General features: G+C 44.2%; 1 protein-coding gene across 4 annotated transcripts; it reads right to left on the bottom strand.

Annotated features, from left to right (window-relative positions):
• Nucleotides 1-1,540: 1,540 nt before the first annotated feature.
• Nucleotides 1,541-20,014, bottom strand: LOC135901981 (zinc finger protein OZF-like). 4 transcript variants are annotated; one of them, XM_065431869.2, is made up of 8 exons: nt 19,909-19,927; nt 18,900-19,000; nt 18,310-18,440; nt 15,600-15,762; nt 11,840-11,950; nt 7,939-8,061; nt 5,058-5,152; nt 1,541-2,538 (listed from the first exon to the last, which is right to left on the bottom strand). In XM_065431869.2, exons 3-8 carry the CDS (start codon nt 18,426-18,428, stop codon nt 1,650-1,652), a joined length of 1,500 nt encoding a protein of 499 aa, XP_065287941.1. In that variant the 5' UTR covers nt 18,429-18,440; nt 18,900-19,000; nt 19,909-19,927; the 3' UTR covers nt 1,541-1,649. The 4 variants fall into 4 exon arrangements, with proteins under 4 accessions (XP_065287941.1, XP_065287942.1, XP_065287940.1 ...); XM_065431870.1 differs by lacking the exon at nt 18,900-19,000 and having other exon boundaries at nt 19,909-20,014; XM_065431868.1 differs by lacking the exon at nt 18,900-19,000 and having other exon boundaries at nt 19,903-20,012.
• Between the last annotated feature and the right edge of the window lie 596 nt (nt 20,015-20,610).

Genomic DNA, 20,610 nt, shown 5'->3' with positions numbered 1-20,610 from the left:
TTTTTCACTAGATGTTACAGTCAAGTACACAGTAAATTTTCCCTTTCATGAATTACCTGTGAGTACAAGCTCACACACATGTGCACAACATTCTTGATTATCTTTAAAAAGAAAGTCTGTCTCTTTGAAAAGGTATGGGGTGGGCCCCTTCAAATGTTACGAATATGGGCAAATGAAAAAATGCAATAGATGAAATTATGTTGACTAAACACAAGATCTCTGCATACAACACTGACACCTTCCTGATGCTTCAAAATCAGACTTACTCCCACTTAACATCTATGCATTTGGTAGATTTTTTAATGTACTAAAAACTGCATTCTTCTTAGAATGCAGTTTAAGACTGCATTCGCGAAGTTTAAGACTACATCGCCAATTGCTAGAATTGCAGCCTACAACATAACAAAGGCGATCCATTGTGCTCACGAAAAGAAAGCTCAAGCCCAACACTCACCATGCAGCTTGCGTCAACCCGGACAACATTGTAACACAAACAGACAACACTTGCTGTGTACCAGAAGTGCTTCAGTGTAGCGATAAACTGTCACTGTGTATTCTTTTTCTGTTACTTTCTTTTTATAGAAACGAATGAACAAACGTTTCAACAATAACAAACAACATTTGTTCACTATGAAGTTGAAAAAATTATTGACGGAACCTGGGTAGCGAATCGGACAGCTCACCTAACTGACGTCAATTGGGCATTAATTGCAAGCGGGCAGCTGAAAACTCCGGGAGCGGCATTGCTGCAATCGGTAGCGATGCACATCTTTAATACCTTATAGTAAATCACATGCTTTACGTGGAGCACTTAAATGAGTCACTTATTGATCAGAAGAGCCTAACCTAACAACTCAGTATGTTTGTCCTTTTAAGGGTTCCTTTAAGTGCAGTGCCACAACATGAGAACCCCAGTGCTGCTGTTTCCAAATATATTCTCATTCAGTGCAGTGAGCCTTTTAATACAAACTGCTTCACTTCTTTTTCAAAATTAACGCAGAAGTAAAATATTTATCCTGGATAAAAAGTCAGGTGCGCGCCAAACTGTATTGAGGCGTTTCCATTATATGTTTTTCCTTTGGCAGATTGCATGAATTTTGACACCAATTTTGTAAACACCGCTGAGTCCCAACAAAAAGGACGTGTCAAGTATGTTTTAAATAGCTTGTGTTCACGTGGAGATTCATAATATAGCATCAATATGCCACCCTTATACACAATTTTACATCTTTACCTTTGTGCTCAGACAAAGAAAAGCACTTCTTTTACAAGAAACAAGAGGAGATGGTCACTTTCTCAACATGCAGAAAGATGCTTAACAAAAACAGAAATTCTTTCACATTCATAACATACAAGCTGGTGTTTGTAGCAAATTGGGTAACAAGAAATTACGTGAAAAGTGATTATTTCTTTGAGCTGTCGTTTGGTCAGAGGAGGAGATATATTCTGGCTATACGTTTACTGCTAGAACATCTCTGCTATTCTCAGCCTCTAAAATAAAGACGAGCCAACAACACCAGCTAATCACGACTATAGGCCATCCATAATCAAATCGTCCATGTTCAAGAGATCTCCCCAGCCATCGGCTTTTACATTGGCAGGAGGCTGAGCCGAGTGCTGGAATGGACACTGACAACATCAACTAATCACTAGTACACATCGCCCGTGATCAATTCTTCAAAATCTGAGATATCTCCACAGTCTTCAGTTTTTATGTTGACCGTTGGCGAAGTGTTGGAATGGCCACTTGGTGGTGAAAGCGTCGCCTTGCAATCATTGCCCGTTACCCCAACCCTCCCCCCATTGTGCATAAGACGCAAGTGCAATTTAAGTTTGGGGGCGTGAGAAAATGCCCTCGTGCAGATGGGGCAGTGGTATGCCTCCGCTCCACATTCATGAAGCAGCACATGTTTTTTCAGAGTCGCATTGCGACGGAATGCGGCCGGGCACTGTTCGCAAGTGTAGGGCATCTCAGTTGAGTGAGTGCGGCGATGGCCGACGAGCGTGTTCTTGAGTTTGAAACGCTTCCCGCATACATCACACTCGTGCGCCCTCTCGCCGGTGTGCGTCAACATGTGGTCTCTAAGCGTATCACTCCGTGCAAATGTGGCTTGGCACTGCTCGCAAGTGTATTCCGTCCCACTCGTGTGGATGCGGCGATGGCCGGCGAGCGTCCTCTTGAGTTTGAACTGCTTCCCGCACACATCACACTCGTGCGTTCTCTCACTGGTGTGGGTCAGAATGTGATTTTTAAGCCTATCATTGCATACAAATGTCACTGAGCAGTAGCTGCACTGGAATGGCTGCTCTCCCGTGTGGGTACGCTCATGTTGGACGAGACTCTGCCGCCACGCGAACCGCTCCCCGCATGTTGCGCACGTGTGCCGCTTCTCGCCGGAGTGCACTGCCTGGTGTTTTGCCACCTGGGACTTGAGGGCAAACCTCCGGTCACACACGGGGCATGGGTGTAGCTTCTCAGCCGTGCTCCCGGCCTCGGTACGCTGCTTCACTGAGGTTGTGATGGTACTGTCAGGGATTCTGCAGGTTGAAGAAAAATATGTACAAACATACTTAAGGAGTTTCAGCTATTTAAGGGGATTTTACAAAGAACACAACAATGTTATACCTACTGAACATAGGCAGATATGAAAAGTGCACTTCAGAAAGCAGGGTGCTTACTGTAATAGCTTAGCAGTACTCAATGAGGCAACAGGTCCTGCACGCTTTCACGCTCATATGGTCGTACAGTAGAAACCACTAATAATGATACCGGTTTTAACAATATATTAGTTATAACATTGAGAAGCCACTGCACCGTCAACTTTTGAATGTTTATCATGCTGAAATAAGCCGCTTACTGCAATGGCCCAAGGTAATGGAATGCGAAATCTTCGAAAAAAAAAAAAAAACTTGGGGCTGCTGCACCCTTGTCCACCACCCCAATGGCCGCTGCATGCTCATAGAGTAGAACCTGTTTTCCAGCCTTTTCCGCATCTTGAGCCTCGCACACCCCTGAACACGAATGGGCCTGCGCCCATAGCTCTGTACTGCGCCACCCTCCGATACAGGAATGGACCGTGCCTACTGCGCTGACAGTGCTGCTACCAGATTTCTTGCTTGCTCTCATTATGCACAGTTCTGCTAACGGATTAAGTCGCCCACGCTCATATTTGTTGGTTGCGTTGAAGTTGTTCCTCCCCATGTGGTTTCTCTGCCTCGTTTGACCCGCCTCTGAAACGGAAGATGGCTGATCCACCCACTGATTATTGTCAATGCACAATGCTGCTGATGAAAAGAAAGCGCACTGCTATAGATCTGGAATTTAAGTGCAGTATTGCAAAGGACGACAAAGACGGTAAAAAAGTGTGTGACTTGGTGAAGAAGTACAGGCTACTGCAACCGACAGTGTTGACAATAATATGCTTGGCAGAAACGTTCAACAAAGAAAACTGCTTGGTAGACAACAGGTGCAAGCGCGTTCAGCAATGTGGCTATAAGAAGGTGGAAGACACCCTCTACGAGTGGTTTCTCGGTGCCCGAGCCATGAACTTGCCCATCACCGGGCCAGTTCTGGCCACAAAGTCGAAGCAGCTTGCCCTGCTCATCAACAATATTAAATTTCAGCCAGGTAGTAGCTGGGTACAGCGCTTCAAAGAGAGGCACGGCACTGTTTACAAAGCTGTCACCAGCGAGAGAGTTTTGCCTGACATGGAGGCAAAGCAGAAGTGGGTGGAGGAAATGCTGCCCGGCATCCTTGCCAACTATGTTGACAACAATGCATATATTGGCGACGAAACAGGACTGCGCTTCCAGATGTTGCCATCCAAGACGCACGGACTCAAAGGAAACATGTGTAAGGGTGGCAAAAACAGCAAGCTGCACCTCACTTTGTTTCTTTTGGTTATTGGTGTGCACCAACATGGAAGGGAGCGACAAGTGCCCCGCATTTGTCATTCAGAAATAAAAAAATCCCCGCTGCTTTCATGGTACTGCCAGGCTATCAGTATGCTACTGTCACAACTTGAAAGCATGGATGATGCAAGAACTTTTTTGTTGGTGGCTCTTGGGAGTTCAATCAACCTATTGAGCAAGGAAGGTGGCGCTCATCCTAGATAATTGTAGGGCCCACTACATGCCTAAGCTCTCAAGTGTGGAAGTTTTTTTACCACTGAATATGACAGCATGCTTTTGCATTTCAAAGACACTGGCACAATCGCCAAAATTAAGGTCATGTATCATTGCCTTGTCCTGAACAAGTTAGTCTTTTTGATAGACATGGCCATGCAAACAAGCAAGGAGTAACCAGACTTGAAGATCAATGAACTGATGGGCGTGCAGTTTATTTTTAGTGTGTAGTCCAAAGTAAGCACTTCTACTGTTAAGAACTACTTTAGTAAAGCATGCTTTGTCCGAGCCAGCAGTAACTTATATGAACCCTGCAAAGCTCCCAAAGATGAATTGATGCCTGAAATTTGGTCTGCAGTCAACGAGGATACTTCAGGACTCGAAGAGTTTCTACATACATAAGTCGCATTAGAAACATCAGAACTTCTAACCAATGAGGCGACAGTTGCGAGCGTGCTTGCATCTGATAGTGATGGCGACAGTCAGACAGCGACGACTGCGATGATGTGGTAGGGTAGGCTGCCTCAACGCTGCCTCAAGGTGCTTTTGGAATGGACGGCTTTGTCCTTGATTGAGCTCTCTGTAGTTCTGTCTCAGAGACCCGTTCTAAACATTAAAGAAAGCTGCATCACAATGAGCAACAGCATTCCTAGCACTGTGCCAAGTTCACCATCTTTGCATAGTGCCAGGGGCACTGTCACTGTCAGTTGAAGTGTTTGGTGCCGAGCCATGCAGAACTTCCTGAAAGTGATCGAGTGCCTAAAAGTGGTTGCTCAAGAATAACACCTCCGAAAGTGGTAAACAGCAGGCAACCATAAAAATGTACCACTTGGAAGACAACCTTTTGCACAGGAATAAACACCAATATGCCTTACTGAAGCATGAACAAACATCCCCTTCGATAATTTTTTAGTGGAATCAAGTGAGCTCACCCTATGTCACTGTCCTCAATAGCTGTGCCTCCTGATGTTTCGGTGCTGTCTGCCAACGAGGTTACAAAGACGATCCTTGGCAGCAGGATTGCCGTCTGAAAAGATTATTTCCCATTCATGTCTGAATGGCCCTACCAAGCGACATGCACATTTCTTTTCACAACAGTGTGGCTGCAATGTGAGAGAATGTGTTAGCCTTACCTCCCACGGCACTAAAGCTTTCAAGTTACTATTTGAGGTTTACTTTTGAGTAGAAATATTCTCTCCTTTATGCATGTCTTTTTTCTTTACTGACATTGGTACAGTACATTTCTTGCAGGAAGAACATTTGCATCAAAGCACAAATTGATGTTCCCAACAAGGAAGCAGCAGGCACAGTGTGTTGAAGAATGGAAATGCCTGCAAGAATGATGGCTGTTGCTGTTTCGCAATGAAAGTAAACCTGAAAAGTTGCACATTTGTCAATGCTACACATTGACACAAGGACATGAAGCCTTGCTAGTACACGCACCTAGTACTACTCCAACACAATGGGCGGCATCTTTTTATTTCATATAAAAAAAAAAGATAACTTCTGCTGTCAAAATGGCAACATCATGCAAAGTGCAATATATACAACCATAATTCTGACTCACTGATGAGGTTTGACATCCACCCCCTTTCTGAAGGGACACCAACTGAATCAGTTTAGGTTGGCAAAATACACTTGAACTGCACTTTCATGGAAATAAATGAATTATTAGCAGAGAAAATGATGGTCAGCGTTTTGTCTCTGAGTTCTGTGCCGAAACCCCGGTCCAGTACGTCAGTGCGACGTCGCTGATTGCAAAGTAGTTTCTTTGCATTTCAGCCTTTGTGGTTAATTAAAAGGTTTTCATGCTTCCTACTAACTTCACTCTTTGGCTCTTTTAGAACACAACGTAGTCCGCTTCTCCGATAAAAGCAGACAGTGTCAAAATCCAGGGTGTCACGGCAAGCAGGTTAGTGGGTACACTTCCGAAGAAGCACGTGTCAGCGTTCGACTCTGTGTAGCTGGACAAAATCCTCTCAATTCGTGAGTCTCGAACACACCACGCTATCGTACGGGATCTGTGCGCCCAATGAGACAAAAGGGCCATCTCGTCTCACCTTATGAGTGCAAGGTAATGATGTAATGTAATGTAATGAGGTAATGATGAAAAGGTAACAGGCCTGCACAGCAGACACAGCACAGTTATAGCATAAGTTAGAGGAGCACCTCCACAGAAGCTCAATTTTCGGCAGCATGCAATAGATGGTTCTTACGTTGTGAAGAGGTGCCATAATGTGTATTGAAGAGTAAACACAGGTATCGAGACTACGCAGCACACATTTCACAACCCTTGAACCGTGGTGCAATATGATGCCGTTGTTGATTAAGATGATTTATTGGTATCCCCTTTGAAACAAGGCTGTGACAAATAGTCACCTAGCCTACTTGAGTTGACCAAGCTCGGCTACATGCAACATGCAGCTGCTACATGCGACTCCTACATGTCTGGACAGTTGGTGGAATACAATGCAACTGCAAGTCAAAATATGTACACTTCAACGCTATGTGGTGCGCATCTAAAGTTGTGACAAGTGGCACAACATGATGCTAATGTCACGATGATCATGATGATTTACTGGCATTCCCTTTGAAGCGGGCATACATCTCCTTAATGTTCTTTTTCTTACTCAAAGCTTCTTTAGCTACCTTGTACCGCCGCCTATGAACTGCTACAGGGCATGCCACCTGGTGTAATAATATGCAACTGCAACGCAAAGTGTCCATGTACAGTATCTACATTACGCGGTACGCATCTTACATCGTGTGACAAGTGGCACGACACAATGTTGATGATGATTTATTGGTGTCCCCTTTGAAACGGGGTGGTGACAAATACTACCTAGCCAGCTTTATTTATTAACATACATTGTATATGTTTTTCGTTCTAGCATTTATGTATGCCTCTCCTTAATATTCTTTCTTTTCTTCCTGAAACCTTCTCTGTCTACATTGTACCGCTACCTATAAAGTGCTACGTAGCATACCACCTGGTGTAATAATATGCAGCTGCAATGGGAAGTGTGCATGTATCAACACTACACATCTCACATTGCGTACAAATGTCAGGATATGATGCAAATGATGATGATGATTTATTGGTATCCTTTTGAAAAACAGTTACCTAGCCTGGTTGAATCAGGTATGCCACACGTTTTTCATTCTAAGATTTTTATAGATCTCCTTAATCTTCTTTTTTCTTCATCAAGATTTCTCTATCTACCTTGTACCGCTACTGGTGCAACTGCCATATGGCGTACCACCTGATGTAATATTATGCAACTGCAATGAAAAGTGTGCATGTATTGGCACTAGATGGTGCACATCTCACATCGGATGTCTCCTCGCACGCTAGAATGCATGTTTAGGGCATTTCTCTGTTACAGGCTAACAAGCGCTGGCATCGCTTAGTGGTAGAGTAGCCGACTCTTGCGCAGAGGGCCCGGCAGGAGCTGGCTATCTTTTCTCTCATTCCCCGTAACAGCTGCTACAGACACTGGCGTTGGACACCATCGTTAACCAAAACGGCTATTGTAATTAGCCCACAACAGCTTACGCTGTAAAAAAACAAACACGGTCTAAACCACAGCATCATTGGCAGATTCCTTGAACAGCTTATTATACAGCATTTGGCAATGACCTGAAGCTCATGTTACATTATACCAGAGTTTTCATACATTCAAATTATGCAGTGTGAGCGCGATTTAAATAATGATAACCTGAAAAAGGAAGTCACTACTGCCCTTTAATTTAGGTAAGATTATGAAGAATCGAAACACAACATTCAACAATTCCAAAGAGTACTTCACTTACAGGAGGTGGTGTAGTCGTAGGGCTACTCGGTTCTTCTTTGATTCGAAACAGCACTTCACTTACAGGAGGTGGTGTAGTTGTAGGGCTACTCGGTTCTTCTTTGATGTCAACACTAATCATGCCCTGTAAAAGTTATTCATTTTTATTTTTATATTTAAGCTGCCTTAGCAACGATCCATTTACTTCGAATCACGAGCACATAAGCAGTGAGAAAAGAGCACCATACTTTGTCGAACATTATGTATACTGGTGTGAGCCATATAAGACTTAACTGTTGGAAGCTGTCCTACTTTATGCTGTCATGTTTTTCCACAGTGGAGCAGTGGCAGAACAAACACACATTCTTGGAAGGAAAAAAAAAGAGAAAAACTCCAAACCATATCACCACTGGCACATTAATGGATCAACTTATTTAGCAGCATTCTGCAATAGCACGAAGCTCATTTTACTTTCAATCTGACTTTTCAAACATCCAAGTTATGCAGTGTGAGTATGACTTAAATAATGATAACGTGAAACAGGACGCCACCATTGTCGTTTAACATAGCTTTGCGTGTCAATAATGAAATTGCAAAATTGCGCAATTCCACATTGCACTTCATATTTAGGAGGCAGTGTGGTTGTTCAGCTTGAATGTCTTCTTGACCTTGCCGTCAACTGTCTTTACAATGATTACACACATCTGATTTGCTCTTTGTGATTGCCAACACCTCAAGAATTTCTCACACAAGTTTCCTGTTTACAGAGCCAGCCAGTAATGCAATTCTAACATTTAAATATCAAGCACACCCTTAACTGCAAATCACTAGATTTGAGCCATCCCTAATTCCTAGCATTTAAAGTGTTGTCACATCTTATCAGTGGGATATTGAATTGTTAGTTTGACTTAACTGCATCTACAGCCTAACGTTACTCAATATACTATAGATATGGCACATGAAACATACTGATCCTTATGCCTAGTTGTATATTATTGCTCAGCTGGGGCTACTTGCATGGTACAGAGAACACTAGGTTAACACCATGCCTCTTTACGACTCTTTAGCCTGTGCAACAACACAGGAACATAAGGCACCATATCAAGTTAGAGACATGCCTGTGTCCGACAACAGCAACACTGGTATGCTCTTTGCACAGTCTATTTAGGCATTCTGCAATCACATGAAGCACAGGTCATGGGGGAACAAGCATGCTGTTGCATGAAAATACCTTCATTACACCCTGTATGTTTTATAATACGGGTGCCGACCGATAATTCGGTCATGTTTGATTATTCGGTCAGCTCCACAGCAACCCTACTGGCCTCGTAAATTTGATATATAAGGATTACTGAAATTTTGGACATCTCACAGATTGCCGTTTGATAATTCAAACACTAACTACATGGCCACAGGCTAATTTGGCTCCAGAGTCGAGCAAAAAGAGACAATTTTGCTTTGATACATAACCGGCATGCATGCTGGCCATGTCCCCAGTGCCTCCTCGAAACCGAAACAATTGAAACCTAGTCTATCTAGAAGCCGCCGACATTGCCTAAACTGCAGGACATGCTAAGCCACTAAGTCGTAAAAGTTGCATTGCTGATTTGCAAAATTTGTCATCCAAGTTTCGTTCCCCACTTATCATCCATCATTCAAGGTCGGCTGATCCTGTAGATAATGCTGGCGGAGTGGCGCTCTGACAATTGACAATGCGTGAAAAGGATGAAAAGGAATAGCATAAAGGGCATAAAAGCTAAATAGTTTGTTATATGGAGAATTTCATTATATTGAAGTTTGTTACACCAAGGTTTAACTGTATTTTGCATGACTGGCACTGTATGCATCAACAGGTGGCCCCGTCTCTGCACTGTGATAACACAGTGTGCTTGACACTTTGCCAAGAGTGCCGTCGCTTCTACATGTCAATGTGCCTTGTGCCAGTCATGTCCAACTGATGGTACCCCGAAAGTCATGCTCCGAGAATACGGCCAATTCTTCTTTTTCTTTGCGACTTCTGTACCAAAGTCACTTACTGCATTTATTTGATTATAAACTGTGATGTGGTTACGATCATAAAGTGAGAGTGCCCCTTGTTGGCTGACATAAGAAAAAAGTCACCGCCCAAGCACTCTGTACAGAAAGTTTTATTTATTTATTTGTACACACTGCAGTCTATACAAACCAAGCAGGTGGGCGTATTTCTGCAAACACTCTTGTAGGACAAAAATAATATGTGCTCTTGTGCTAGACATATGGAACAGAAAAAGGAAAAGAGCAAAAAGAAGAAAAAAAAAGTAACAAGTCGGCCTTCTTGTATTGCAGCAAAGCTGCAAACCAGCAAAGCTGAAATGTGTGGCCCCAGTGTTTATCACGGTTAATCCCAACAATTCATTAAACAATGGCTTCGTAGCCTACCGGATCCTCGGTATGCAGTTGCTGGTTGAGCTCGGCTGCACGAGCCTGTTCTTGTGCTCGGGCTGCAGCATCGGCACAGCGTAGATGAGCTCATTCCTGTTTCTGCTCGTGGTGTTGCTGATCGAAAGCTGCTTGCTCCTAAGGAGTACGTACGACGCGTGGCCTACCCATATGGGAGCCAGAGAGAAACTGCGGTGCGCATGCTTGGCTACGACGGAGAGCAACGATATCACTATTGGCGCAGCTAATCCAACACCAACTAGATAGCACAAGGCCTTTTTCTTCCGATCTACGACGCCATGTTACCTGGCCCGACTGCCATAGAATCTAATGACAATGCTCCAGAGAAGGCAACAGTGATTTTGACATCACTGCTTTCATCACGCCAGCTTTGTCAATGGAAATTTCGGGCCAGGTAGTGCGACATCATGGGTCGGAGTAAACAGGCCTTGTGCTATCTAGGTGGTGTTGGCTAATGGCGCACCTCTCTCCCTTTCGCCCCTCCTCCCTTTTATTCTATCGCGCATGCACATAAGGCTGTGCCGGAGTTTTCAGCATACAGGCAACCGACAGACAAACAGATGGGTGAAACGGCTAGCCATATACGGCTTTGCTGTAAAAACATAAGGATGCAAACTATAATACGAGGCGATGCAGATTCGTCAATGGAGTATTCAGACTTGGTGGGGATTGCCTGAAATAGTGAATTACTAATCCAGCTAAAATGCAAAGTAGTGAGCATGAAACAGAGGGAAAAGGAGCTTTAACATGTGGAGACGGTAAGAGAGTCGGGTTCCCCAAGAGATAACACAAAATTCGCGTTGCCACAAAGCCACACTTCAAGGCAAAATTCGCACATATCCTGCACTCCACCTTTACTATTAATTTTTTCGAATTCTCACTGAGGATCGTGTGCGCAGTAATATGGTACAGCCTCACCTACCAAATTAGTTTGTACAAACTGTACTGCAGTTTAAAATCTAGATCGCCAGAAATGTGGCACTGCTGCCACCATAATAATACGGCAACTGATCCTATCAGCCTTACAAGGTGGGGAGTGACGTCAAGGCTAAGAATTCTGGGAAAAAAAACTCCCCCTATTCGAATAAATACAGTATTTTCTGGTGAACCCAGTATTTCAGGCTTATTTGAATTTCCTGACAGTCTCTGTCAAGCGCGAATTATGATTCGACAACTGTTCATTCGTTACACCCATAATGGTGAGACAATTTAGATTTACTTTGTTACATTCGATAACTTGTTTTGCTAGTGTTTGCAATCTTGAGGTTCAATAGTACTATTTTAGAGACTGACATCCTTTCGTGTTGAAACCAGGTTTTGAATGGCAAGCCAGGACGTCAATTTATGAAGAGATATGAATGCCACGAGACCTGCAGAAACCGACAAGCTGGGAAGTTAGATTAATTTGTGAGGAGTCATCGTTGCCATGGGAACGGATCGAAAGGTCCATCCATGGCCATGCACTTGGCTTTGCTGTTACCAACCCTTTCGTTGTCCTCTTCTTCTTTTTTGATCTTGGCAGCACCATTGCCGTAGTGCTCATCCTCATAGCACTGCAGAACACATTCTGGCTCAAAGACGTGGCCGATGTTTGCCTGAAACGAGACATCAGCCTGTGGTCACCACCATTAGGTGAAAAGTACTGCATGTGCGAGTTTTTTCACATGGCAAAAACGAAGGGTGTAGGCTGTACCCCCTCTGCCCTAGCAGATCACTTGCAGCGAAACTTTCACCTTCGTTTGAGATGGTTATATTGTGTAAGGCTGCATACACTGTAACTGTCTCGCTCTAGGCAAACACCTTGGTCAGTGTAATGTAGCGACACCAAGCTCCTTCATCGATTTTTAAGTTTGTGTGACAGTGCATGAACATATGACACTTGCCCAATTTATATCATAAAAAGCCAACAAACACCGACACCAAGGACAACATAGGGGAAATTACTTGTGCTTAATAAATTATAGAAACGATAAATTAATGGAAATGAAAGTGGATGAAAAAAAATTGGCAGTGGCTTAGCTCGGCTATGACAGGATATATGTAACGAAAGCTAACCGGACAGCATGAGTGGATACCTATACCCGTTGCTTACACTGTACAGCGGGATCTTCTGTTTCTGTAAACTGGCGCTACATGTTGAGCAAACACTTGCCACGGCTCCCCCTTCCTCACCCCACTCGGGCACGCTAAGGCTAGAGTTGGGCGCATGGTGCTAATCACAGGTGTCAAGTCTCGTTTATGCCACAGCCGCTCACAAACGTCACAAACGAAGCCGAACGGATTGTTTGTGAAGTCAGTTTCAAAGCTCCTGGTCACACTGGCACTCTCCGCTACTCGAATCGCATTGTCCGTTCTATGTTGAACAACTTCTTCCTCATGATTGACAGCCTGACATGCCGCCATTTGGGCCGTGTCACTATTCTCTAGGCGAACGGCACGTTGTTGTTCGGTTTCTTGAGTGCGCTGAAGTCTCTTGATCGCATTCCATCGTTCATCACGGGCTGCTGCGCAACGGTGAAACACCTGTAGCTTGGTGCTACTAGTGGCACATGCGCAATAGTAACTAGGGAGCGAGAGAGAGAGAAATATCCGCGGTGAGGCGCGCGTTGTGACGTCATGTGCCTCCTCGGAGCGCCGCCACGGCGAAATTGCAAGTTCGCAGCCAGTAAAGCTATCACTTTAAAATAACTTGCCACAGGTGGGTACCGAACCCACAACCTTCGCGCATTTCGCATGCGATGCTCTACCAATTGAGCTACCGCAGCGCCGTTTCCCCATCCACTTTCTTGGGTATTCATGTTTCCTAGTAGAACCCTGGGAGTGTTAGCCAGCGCCACCACTCACAGACCTCACTCGTTCAGCCACCATTCATTGAGCAGCTTATTTAACAGACATACCACAGTGACAGGAAGCGCATGCCAGGCGGAACCCACTAGCCATTAGATTTCTAACAGATTTTTCTCTCGGTTATTCTGTGTGAGCAAGACTTTAATAATTTCAGGTTGAAACACAAGGTTGCTATTCCCTTTTCAATTAGCATTTAATGTATTGACATATAACATTGTGCAATACCACCTTCCACTTCACTTAAAGGAGGCAGTGTGGTAGGTGAGCTCTGCTCCGATGTTAACACCTGCCACACTAATCTCGACTCTGCTGTGAATCTGGCGCATGTACAGTGTGAGGTTATTCTCCCAAGCAAAGCGTTTCTGGCACACAGTACAGGTGTGCAGGCTTTTGCACGTGTGCACTAACAGGTGCCTGTCGAGATAAAGGCGGTTGAGCAGACATGGCACTGGTAGGGCTGACCCGCAAAGCTGGCAACAGATTTAAACCACACCAGTCAGAACTCTGCCCTCACCAGTGCTTCAAATTTAAGTTGGGAAGGAATTATTTACTTTAAAGAAACACCATCACAGCTGCAGTCATAGAAGAGCCCCATACTTTGTGCACGTTCGGTGAAGCAGGTTTCAAGTCTTTACTCCGGCTGCTGTCGCTGCTGCTAGCGGTCGAGACATCGGACGTTAAACGTGCCCGTCTCGCGGCGGCATATTCACGGCGTTTAGCCAGTCGTTCGGCGCGCTGTTCGTCAGTTTCCTCGGCGATTCGTTTTCTCTTCATCTCGTTCCGATGTCGATTCCAGGCCGCCTCCTGCTTATCATAATTGTCGCCGTCCATACTGCCGCCACAGAATAAAAACAACAAACTGCCACCTCAACTGTAGTTGCAGCGCACGTGAGCTCTCCTTTTCAAACCTCCGACCATACATAGCCCCCTATATTTTTTCATGCCTGCCCACTGACGGGAGAAACAAAGCGCGCCGCCCGTTCCGCCTAGTTCAAGCGCCCGCCACCAGATCGCGCTGCCTTCCCATGACTAGGTGGCGCGCACCGCCGTTACCCGATTCAAAGGGTTCAGCCTCATTCATCCATCCATCCTGTCCCAGAGCAGACGACGCACTGACGCTGCTTACGCGCGCGCTCGTGGAACACGTTTGGCGTTCGTATTTAACGTGGAACTATAAAATAATATCGCACGTTGAATTGATGTTTGAATTGCGCGTTGAATGTGCATCGGAAGTAAGCAACACAACGTGCGACTTCTCCCAAGACATAACTGTACGGCCATACCAAACAGAAGGAATAGTCAGCCTTTCTCTCATGTGCAGTAAATGGGGCCTTCAGAATTTTTTATGAAAGATATGGAATGTGTCTGGCTTCAAAGGCCATCTTCTCACAAATATTTCCGAACAAATGGTTTTTTAATGTACTTTGTCAATGAAATTCTGCTGCTGAAAGAACCTCACAGCTTGAGCCTCCATTCTGCCATTCCTACTGCAATCAACACTCTGTACTGTGCTCATGTAAAACAACATTCAATATGCTTCACGCATCGTCACATCAAGCTTTCAATTCTGCACAACTCGGGCATTATGTGATGGGAAACTCCATGCGCCACCATCAGTAACTCGCTTGCCTCCCACCCATCCCCCCCTTTTATTCTCCCCTCCACCAAAAAATTTTCTGGCTAAGCTGCTGGCCATAACGCAACACTGTGCTTACTTTACATAAACATGTTCACGCATCTGGTAACTCTCTGGAAAGCCCTGAACAGTGTCGAATAGCCTGCTGTCTGCAAAACCTTTCACATAACACAGACTCCTACAGTACAATAATGTTTTTCCAAACTTTTAGTTATTGTACCTGAGAATGTCTGGAATAACAGCAACTTGAAACCTAAGGTTACAAGTGCCGTTTAAAGGAACACTAAAGAGAAAAGTTATTTGAGCTGTGTTATTGAACTATCCTTCTACCATGACATCGCAGCTTCCCGTGATATCATGGATTTTGACGGCATCTGCTCGAGCCTAGTAAACTTTTTGATCTACACAAATGGAGTAAACTGTATGCTAAAAAAGCCGAAGACTGAACATGGGAAGTATCAAGAACTTTTAGAAGTCGCAAAGCATCGTGCCAGGAAAAAAATATACTTCGAAATCTATGATGTCACATTGGTGTACCGAGCCTGGGGTCCAGCCACAAAATTCAAGGAATGGAGTTTTGACCTTCACTTTTTCTTACAATAATCAACCAATTATTGTGAAATGTGTGAAAACACCATTCTTCAAGAATACTTTATCAATCTAAACTGATTTAGCGTTTCTCTTTGGTGTTTCTTCAATATTAATTCTAGTGTGAAAACTACAAAGTAAAATTTCACAATCCAACAATGAACTTCACTTACAGGTGCCAGCACAGTCGAAGGCCTGCTAGGCGACACGATGATCTCAGTCCTGGTGTTCCCATTCACTGCAGCCATCTCCACTTCACCATGAAGCCAGTGCATGTGCATTGTGAGGCAAGTCCGTGAGGCAAAGCATTTCTGGCACTCAGGACAGCTGTATGGCCTTGAGTTATGTTGTGTATGTTTTATGAGTTACAAAAAAAGGAAAGAAAAAGAAAATCAGGGAATACAGTTATTCATTATTGCACGAAAGTGCTAACACCAAAATGCAGTAAAAAATGGATCCACAATAGAGAACCAAACAAAATTAAAGTAGCTCTACCTGGGGTCTTCATCGGACTATCAATCAAGTCGCAGAGACATTAAAGCAATACTTGCAATTCCAAAGCAGTGTGGGTATTCACTAATGGATGTGATAGACCAATCAATCAGTTATGTGCCTCTAATGGTTCACAGCCTGATCGTTGCTCCTATCATCACTGCTGATGACCTCCTTAATGTTACCCTAGAACAAAGAGTAACCAACTGAAGAAACTTGGCCTCAGATGAAGCCTTCCTGCCTTTTTTATTTGAAGCTCTCATGACTCAAAAGTTGATTAATTCAAGAAAAAAAATTAAAGTGCTGTTTCCAATTCTTTTTGAAGCCAAATAGTTAAGGCAAGTAAAATGAACACTTTTGGATAATTGTAACTTCTTGCTTGTTAAAGCAGTGGAACACAGTGAAAAATGGCTGATAACAAGGCACTGATGCTTACAAGTACTAGTAAGAATGCATTTATGTTCAATATCCAGGCAGCTACGTATGTTGGTGGCTGCTCATACAATATAGTGCCACGCACACTGTTCGCCGGGAAAGCAACTTTGTCGAATGCATCATAATGTTTGCACATTTGTTGCTTTCTTAAATATGCATGTAAAAACTGGCAATGCAATGTTGAACTGCATTTTGTTATAGTTCAGATAACTCAAACAAAACTGTGTACTTTGCGTAGGTTCATGTCTTGCGCCACTCTTGAGCGATATTTACCTTGCACATAAAGACTGCATTATTCAAACTTTTCTTAATATGACCCCTGTTGAAAAAGTGTGCAGACATGTAGATGATTTTTTACTTCTCATTGAATGCCTGGAAGAGGTGTATGAGCAGGCTGCAGGAAAAGTGTTAGATGTATTCAGAAAAAACCTGCATCCGTTAGAGCTGACGCATGAGCAACCCGAAAATAACTGTTTAAGGTTTTTGAACGTCAGGCTGTACATGTCCAGTAGACATTTGTGCTGGTCATTCAAACCAAGGAGTGGGAAACCGCTTCTCTCTTTCCGGACAGCACATTCAAAATTAGTCAAAAGAGGTGTCAATAATGTGTGCCTTGTCAGTGCCCTCAGAAGGTCATGTCCGCATTCTATGCAAAAAAGTTTTGATGCTCAGGTTGGTTTAGTATCTTTAGATACAGAGGGCTTTAGTATCAGCTGTCGTGGAAAAGCTTTTTAAGCAAGTCAAGCATGGCGAAGCTGATCGAGCACCACGTCCGCCAGTGGAAAAGAAAAAACTTGCAGTACTTCCGAATATACATGATGTGTCCCACAAACTGAAAAGGGTAGGGCAACATGCTGGTGTTGCTGTGGTTTTTTCCGCTCTGGAAAAGCTAGCAAAGATTTGCAAGTTTGTTTCACAAGCCAGGCGTGGCCATTGTACTGTGAAACACCGGAAGGGTTTAGTGCCCTGCATCACTGGCGTGGTGTATGTGATTCCTCTCTCTTGTGGAAAAAAAGTACATGGGACAGACAGGAAGGTGCTTAAATGATCGTTTCAGGGAGCACCATAACAATGTGTACAACATGGTACAGGACAATCTGGGTACTCATTGCCGTGACCACGGGTGTAAGCCCTACTTTGAAAAACAAAGAGCGAAGTGCTGGCTAAGCATAGTTCACAGCTGACACATGAAATCATTGAAGCAGATTTCATTAGGAAGTTTGATAGCTCATGTGTCAGCTCTCCTTTTGATGGCACTGTCATCTCGGGAAATGGCATATCTTGACAGGGTTTGAATGTCGAGCATTTCGTGTGCTCTGTAGGTACGTGGCTATCATTATCAGCATTGCAAATGATATTCCAGGTTTTTTGTTGATCATTCACATATTTCGCACAGTAGCACCCTATATATTAATTCCTTCATTGCTTCATGAATAAACAGGTGTAAACCAGCGCTGTGTTTGTGTTACTCTCTCGTGTCCTTGTCTTTATTTTGCACTATGTCCTTTTTCCGAAGTCTCTACAAGTTTGAATTAACCTGCAGAGGCTGTATGTTTCAAAATAATTTCCAGCACAAGGTTGAACTGGTAAACAATGGCATAGCACAAAGAGAAATTTGCTGCTTGACAGACCACCCACTGAACTAATATAAAAATGTGTTGCCTAATTAAAAATTCCAGGGTTCAGTGTTTCAAAGCAACACATGCCCTGAGAAACTTGGTAACGAGGGCTCTAAATTAGTTTCGACCACCTGCTGGTACATTAACATGCACGTAAATCGAAGTAAACAAGCCTTACTGAATTTCACCTCAATGCAAATGCAGTGACCGAGAATCGAATCCGCCTATCTCATGCTTAGCCTTCATTGGAAGCATATATGCTGATATCCCTTTATGCCCATACCCATATATGCATATGTCCCTTTGACCCCATTTCGGTGGACTCGGGAGACCTCACCCCGAGTCCCAATCCATGGTGGCTGCGTCTCTTGAAGTTTCAGTGCTGTCTGCCAATGTGGTTACGCGAACGATTTTTGGCAGTAGGGCTGCTGGCTCAGATGCTTCTTTTCCATCCATGTTTAGAGGTCCCTACAAAAAGCATGAAGTTCATTTATTTTTTTTTTCTTCTTAAAACATGACAATAGGCGAAAATGCATGGGCTTTACTTCCTTAAGACCTAAACCTGATATTTCTTTCAACGTATAGTTTTGTGTAAGGATAAGCTTTGACATAAGAGTTCTGTGGAAATCCGCAAGGTGGAGAGAACTAATTAATTAAGGGAAAATGAGACGTCCACGCAATCGTAGCAATTGCTACAAAGGAAACCCACACGGGTTCCTCGAAAGAAAAGCCTCGCGTAGACCACGGGTGAATAGCTTGTTTCTTTAGAGCATTTCTTTCTTCAATTATGTATGCACGGTACGTTCCTTCTGAGAACCATATGCACGTCAAAGCGCCCACGCATATGATTAGATGTTAATGCTAGCTTCAGGTCAAGGCACTATACGCGTCGGGACACTGAGCGAGAATAGCGAAAAGTGGAACTACCTCTCCGAACCCACCCCAGGCACACGGAGGGCTCGGCGAATCCCCAACCAACGGACCAATCTAGGTTCAAGCTTTGGTGTCCCCGTTACTGTTTAGGTGGCCTGGAGGCAAAGTCAAGGTACACGAATTAACGACATGTTGCTTACACTAATACGCGCGCGAATTCTCGCTTCCTTTCACCACATTACACAGCTGTATTGCGGTGAAGCCACTCTATGAAACGCATATACGGAGGGCGTTTATAGAATTCATATTACAGCTATCATAAACTTGGAGCAGGCATATACACTATAGGCATAAAAAAAGAAGCACACGTCTTTCATGCTTTAGTGGAATACAAAAATGCTGTTCTGTGCATTGCTGTATAAAACAAACCGCAATGACATCAAAAGAAAAAGTAATGGCAGAGTCCGTAGGGATAGTTGGCTATCCAGGAGCAGGAGCAGTGATTCGTTTTCTGCATTTGAAGGAACACAAGGCCGAGGAGGTCTATGCCAAGCTGGTGGCAGTGTACGGCGACAGTGCCCCAGGTTATGGCACTGTTCTGAAATGGCGCAGGCGATTTCAGTGCGGTCGGACAAGCCTGAACGAAGAACGGACAGGTCGACCATCGCTGATGGCGAACCACAAATCGATGCGCGAGGTGGAGGGAACGCTGGTGCTTGCTGACAGGCGGATAACTGTTGGACAAACAGTGCAGCAATCCAACTCGAGCGCGGGCTCAGATACACTCATCCTAGTCTCATCGCTTAATCTGTTCTAAGATATTTTCCAAACTCTGAGCTGCTGCCGTACGCACAGGCTGCCAACCGACTACGCTGTGTGCAACAAAACATCTGTGTCCAACTTTCTATAATAGAGCAGTCGATCGGGTCTCCCGTCGGCGCTGCAACAGCGCGTCGGGCCGTAGGTCAACGTTCAGAAATCAGCTGACAAAGCTGGATTGAGTGTGCTCTGCAGCAATTTCCTTCCCTCCTATTCCCAAAACAGAAAATAAACAAACACTTGCTGCAAACTTCACTTCGGACTACGGTACTACGGTGTTTCGGATGAGGCATTAGGGCGCCGCCATTTTCTAGACCACAAAAGTGGCTTGCCTTGGCTAGTATGCAAAATTCTTTACAATAAACATGGCGAACATGACGTCAGAACGTAATCACAGAGGTGGACGAAGGATATATTGAGAAACTATATGGGCGAAGGAGCATCTCAGAAAAGGTACTACTAAACATGACTAGTGGTGGGCTAGAATGGGACTAGAGCTACGGTGGCTGCTAGAGCCATGCAGTCTGCCGCGCGGTCCGAGAAACGCGATTCTGCCTCTCCCTTCTCTCATCTCCTCGAAAGGCAACGAGCGCCGCTTATGGCGCACGCCTGCAGCCTAGATCACGTGCTGCGGCCTCCGAGATTGACATGGCCTCTGTTACAGTCTCGGAGGCGGCAGGCCCTATCGGCACTAGGGCTTTTTTTTTTATTTTTACATACACTGCACTTTCCGTGTATTAGCGGGCTTCCTTCACACACGGAAAAACACTTTCATGTAGCACATATTTACCAATAGAAAGCTGTATTGAGTTTTTCATGTTGCTCTACAATTTTCTCATTGACACTTTTTGTCTAATTATAATAATTAATAAGTTGATTCATTCTGACTAATTATATAATTAAGCATAATGCAACAAATAATCTGAGCATCTCCAAGTGACAGCAA

The sequence above is a fragment of the Dermacentor albipictus genome, chromosome 9, assembly GCF_038994185.2.
Source record: "Dermacentor albipictus isolate Rhodes 1998 colony chromosome 9, USDA_Dalb.pri_finalv2, whole genome shotgun sequence".
In the NCBI taxonomy this organism is placed as follows: domain Eukaryota; kingdom Metazoa; phylum Arthropoda; class Arachnida; order Ixodida; family Ixodidae; genus Dermacentor; species Dermacentor albipictus.
This window is presented reverse-complemented; position numbering and strand designations above follow the sequence as displayed.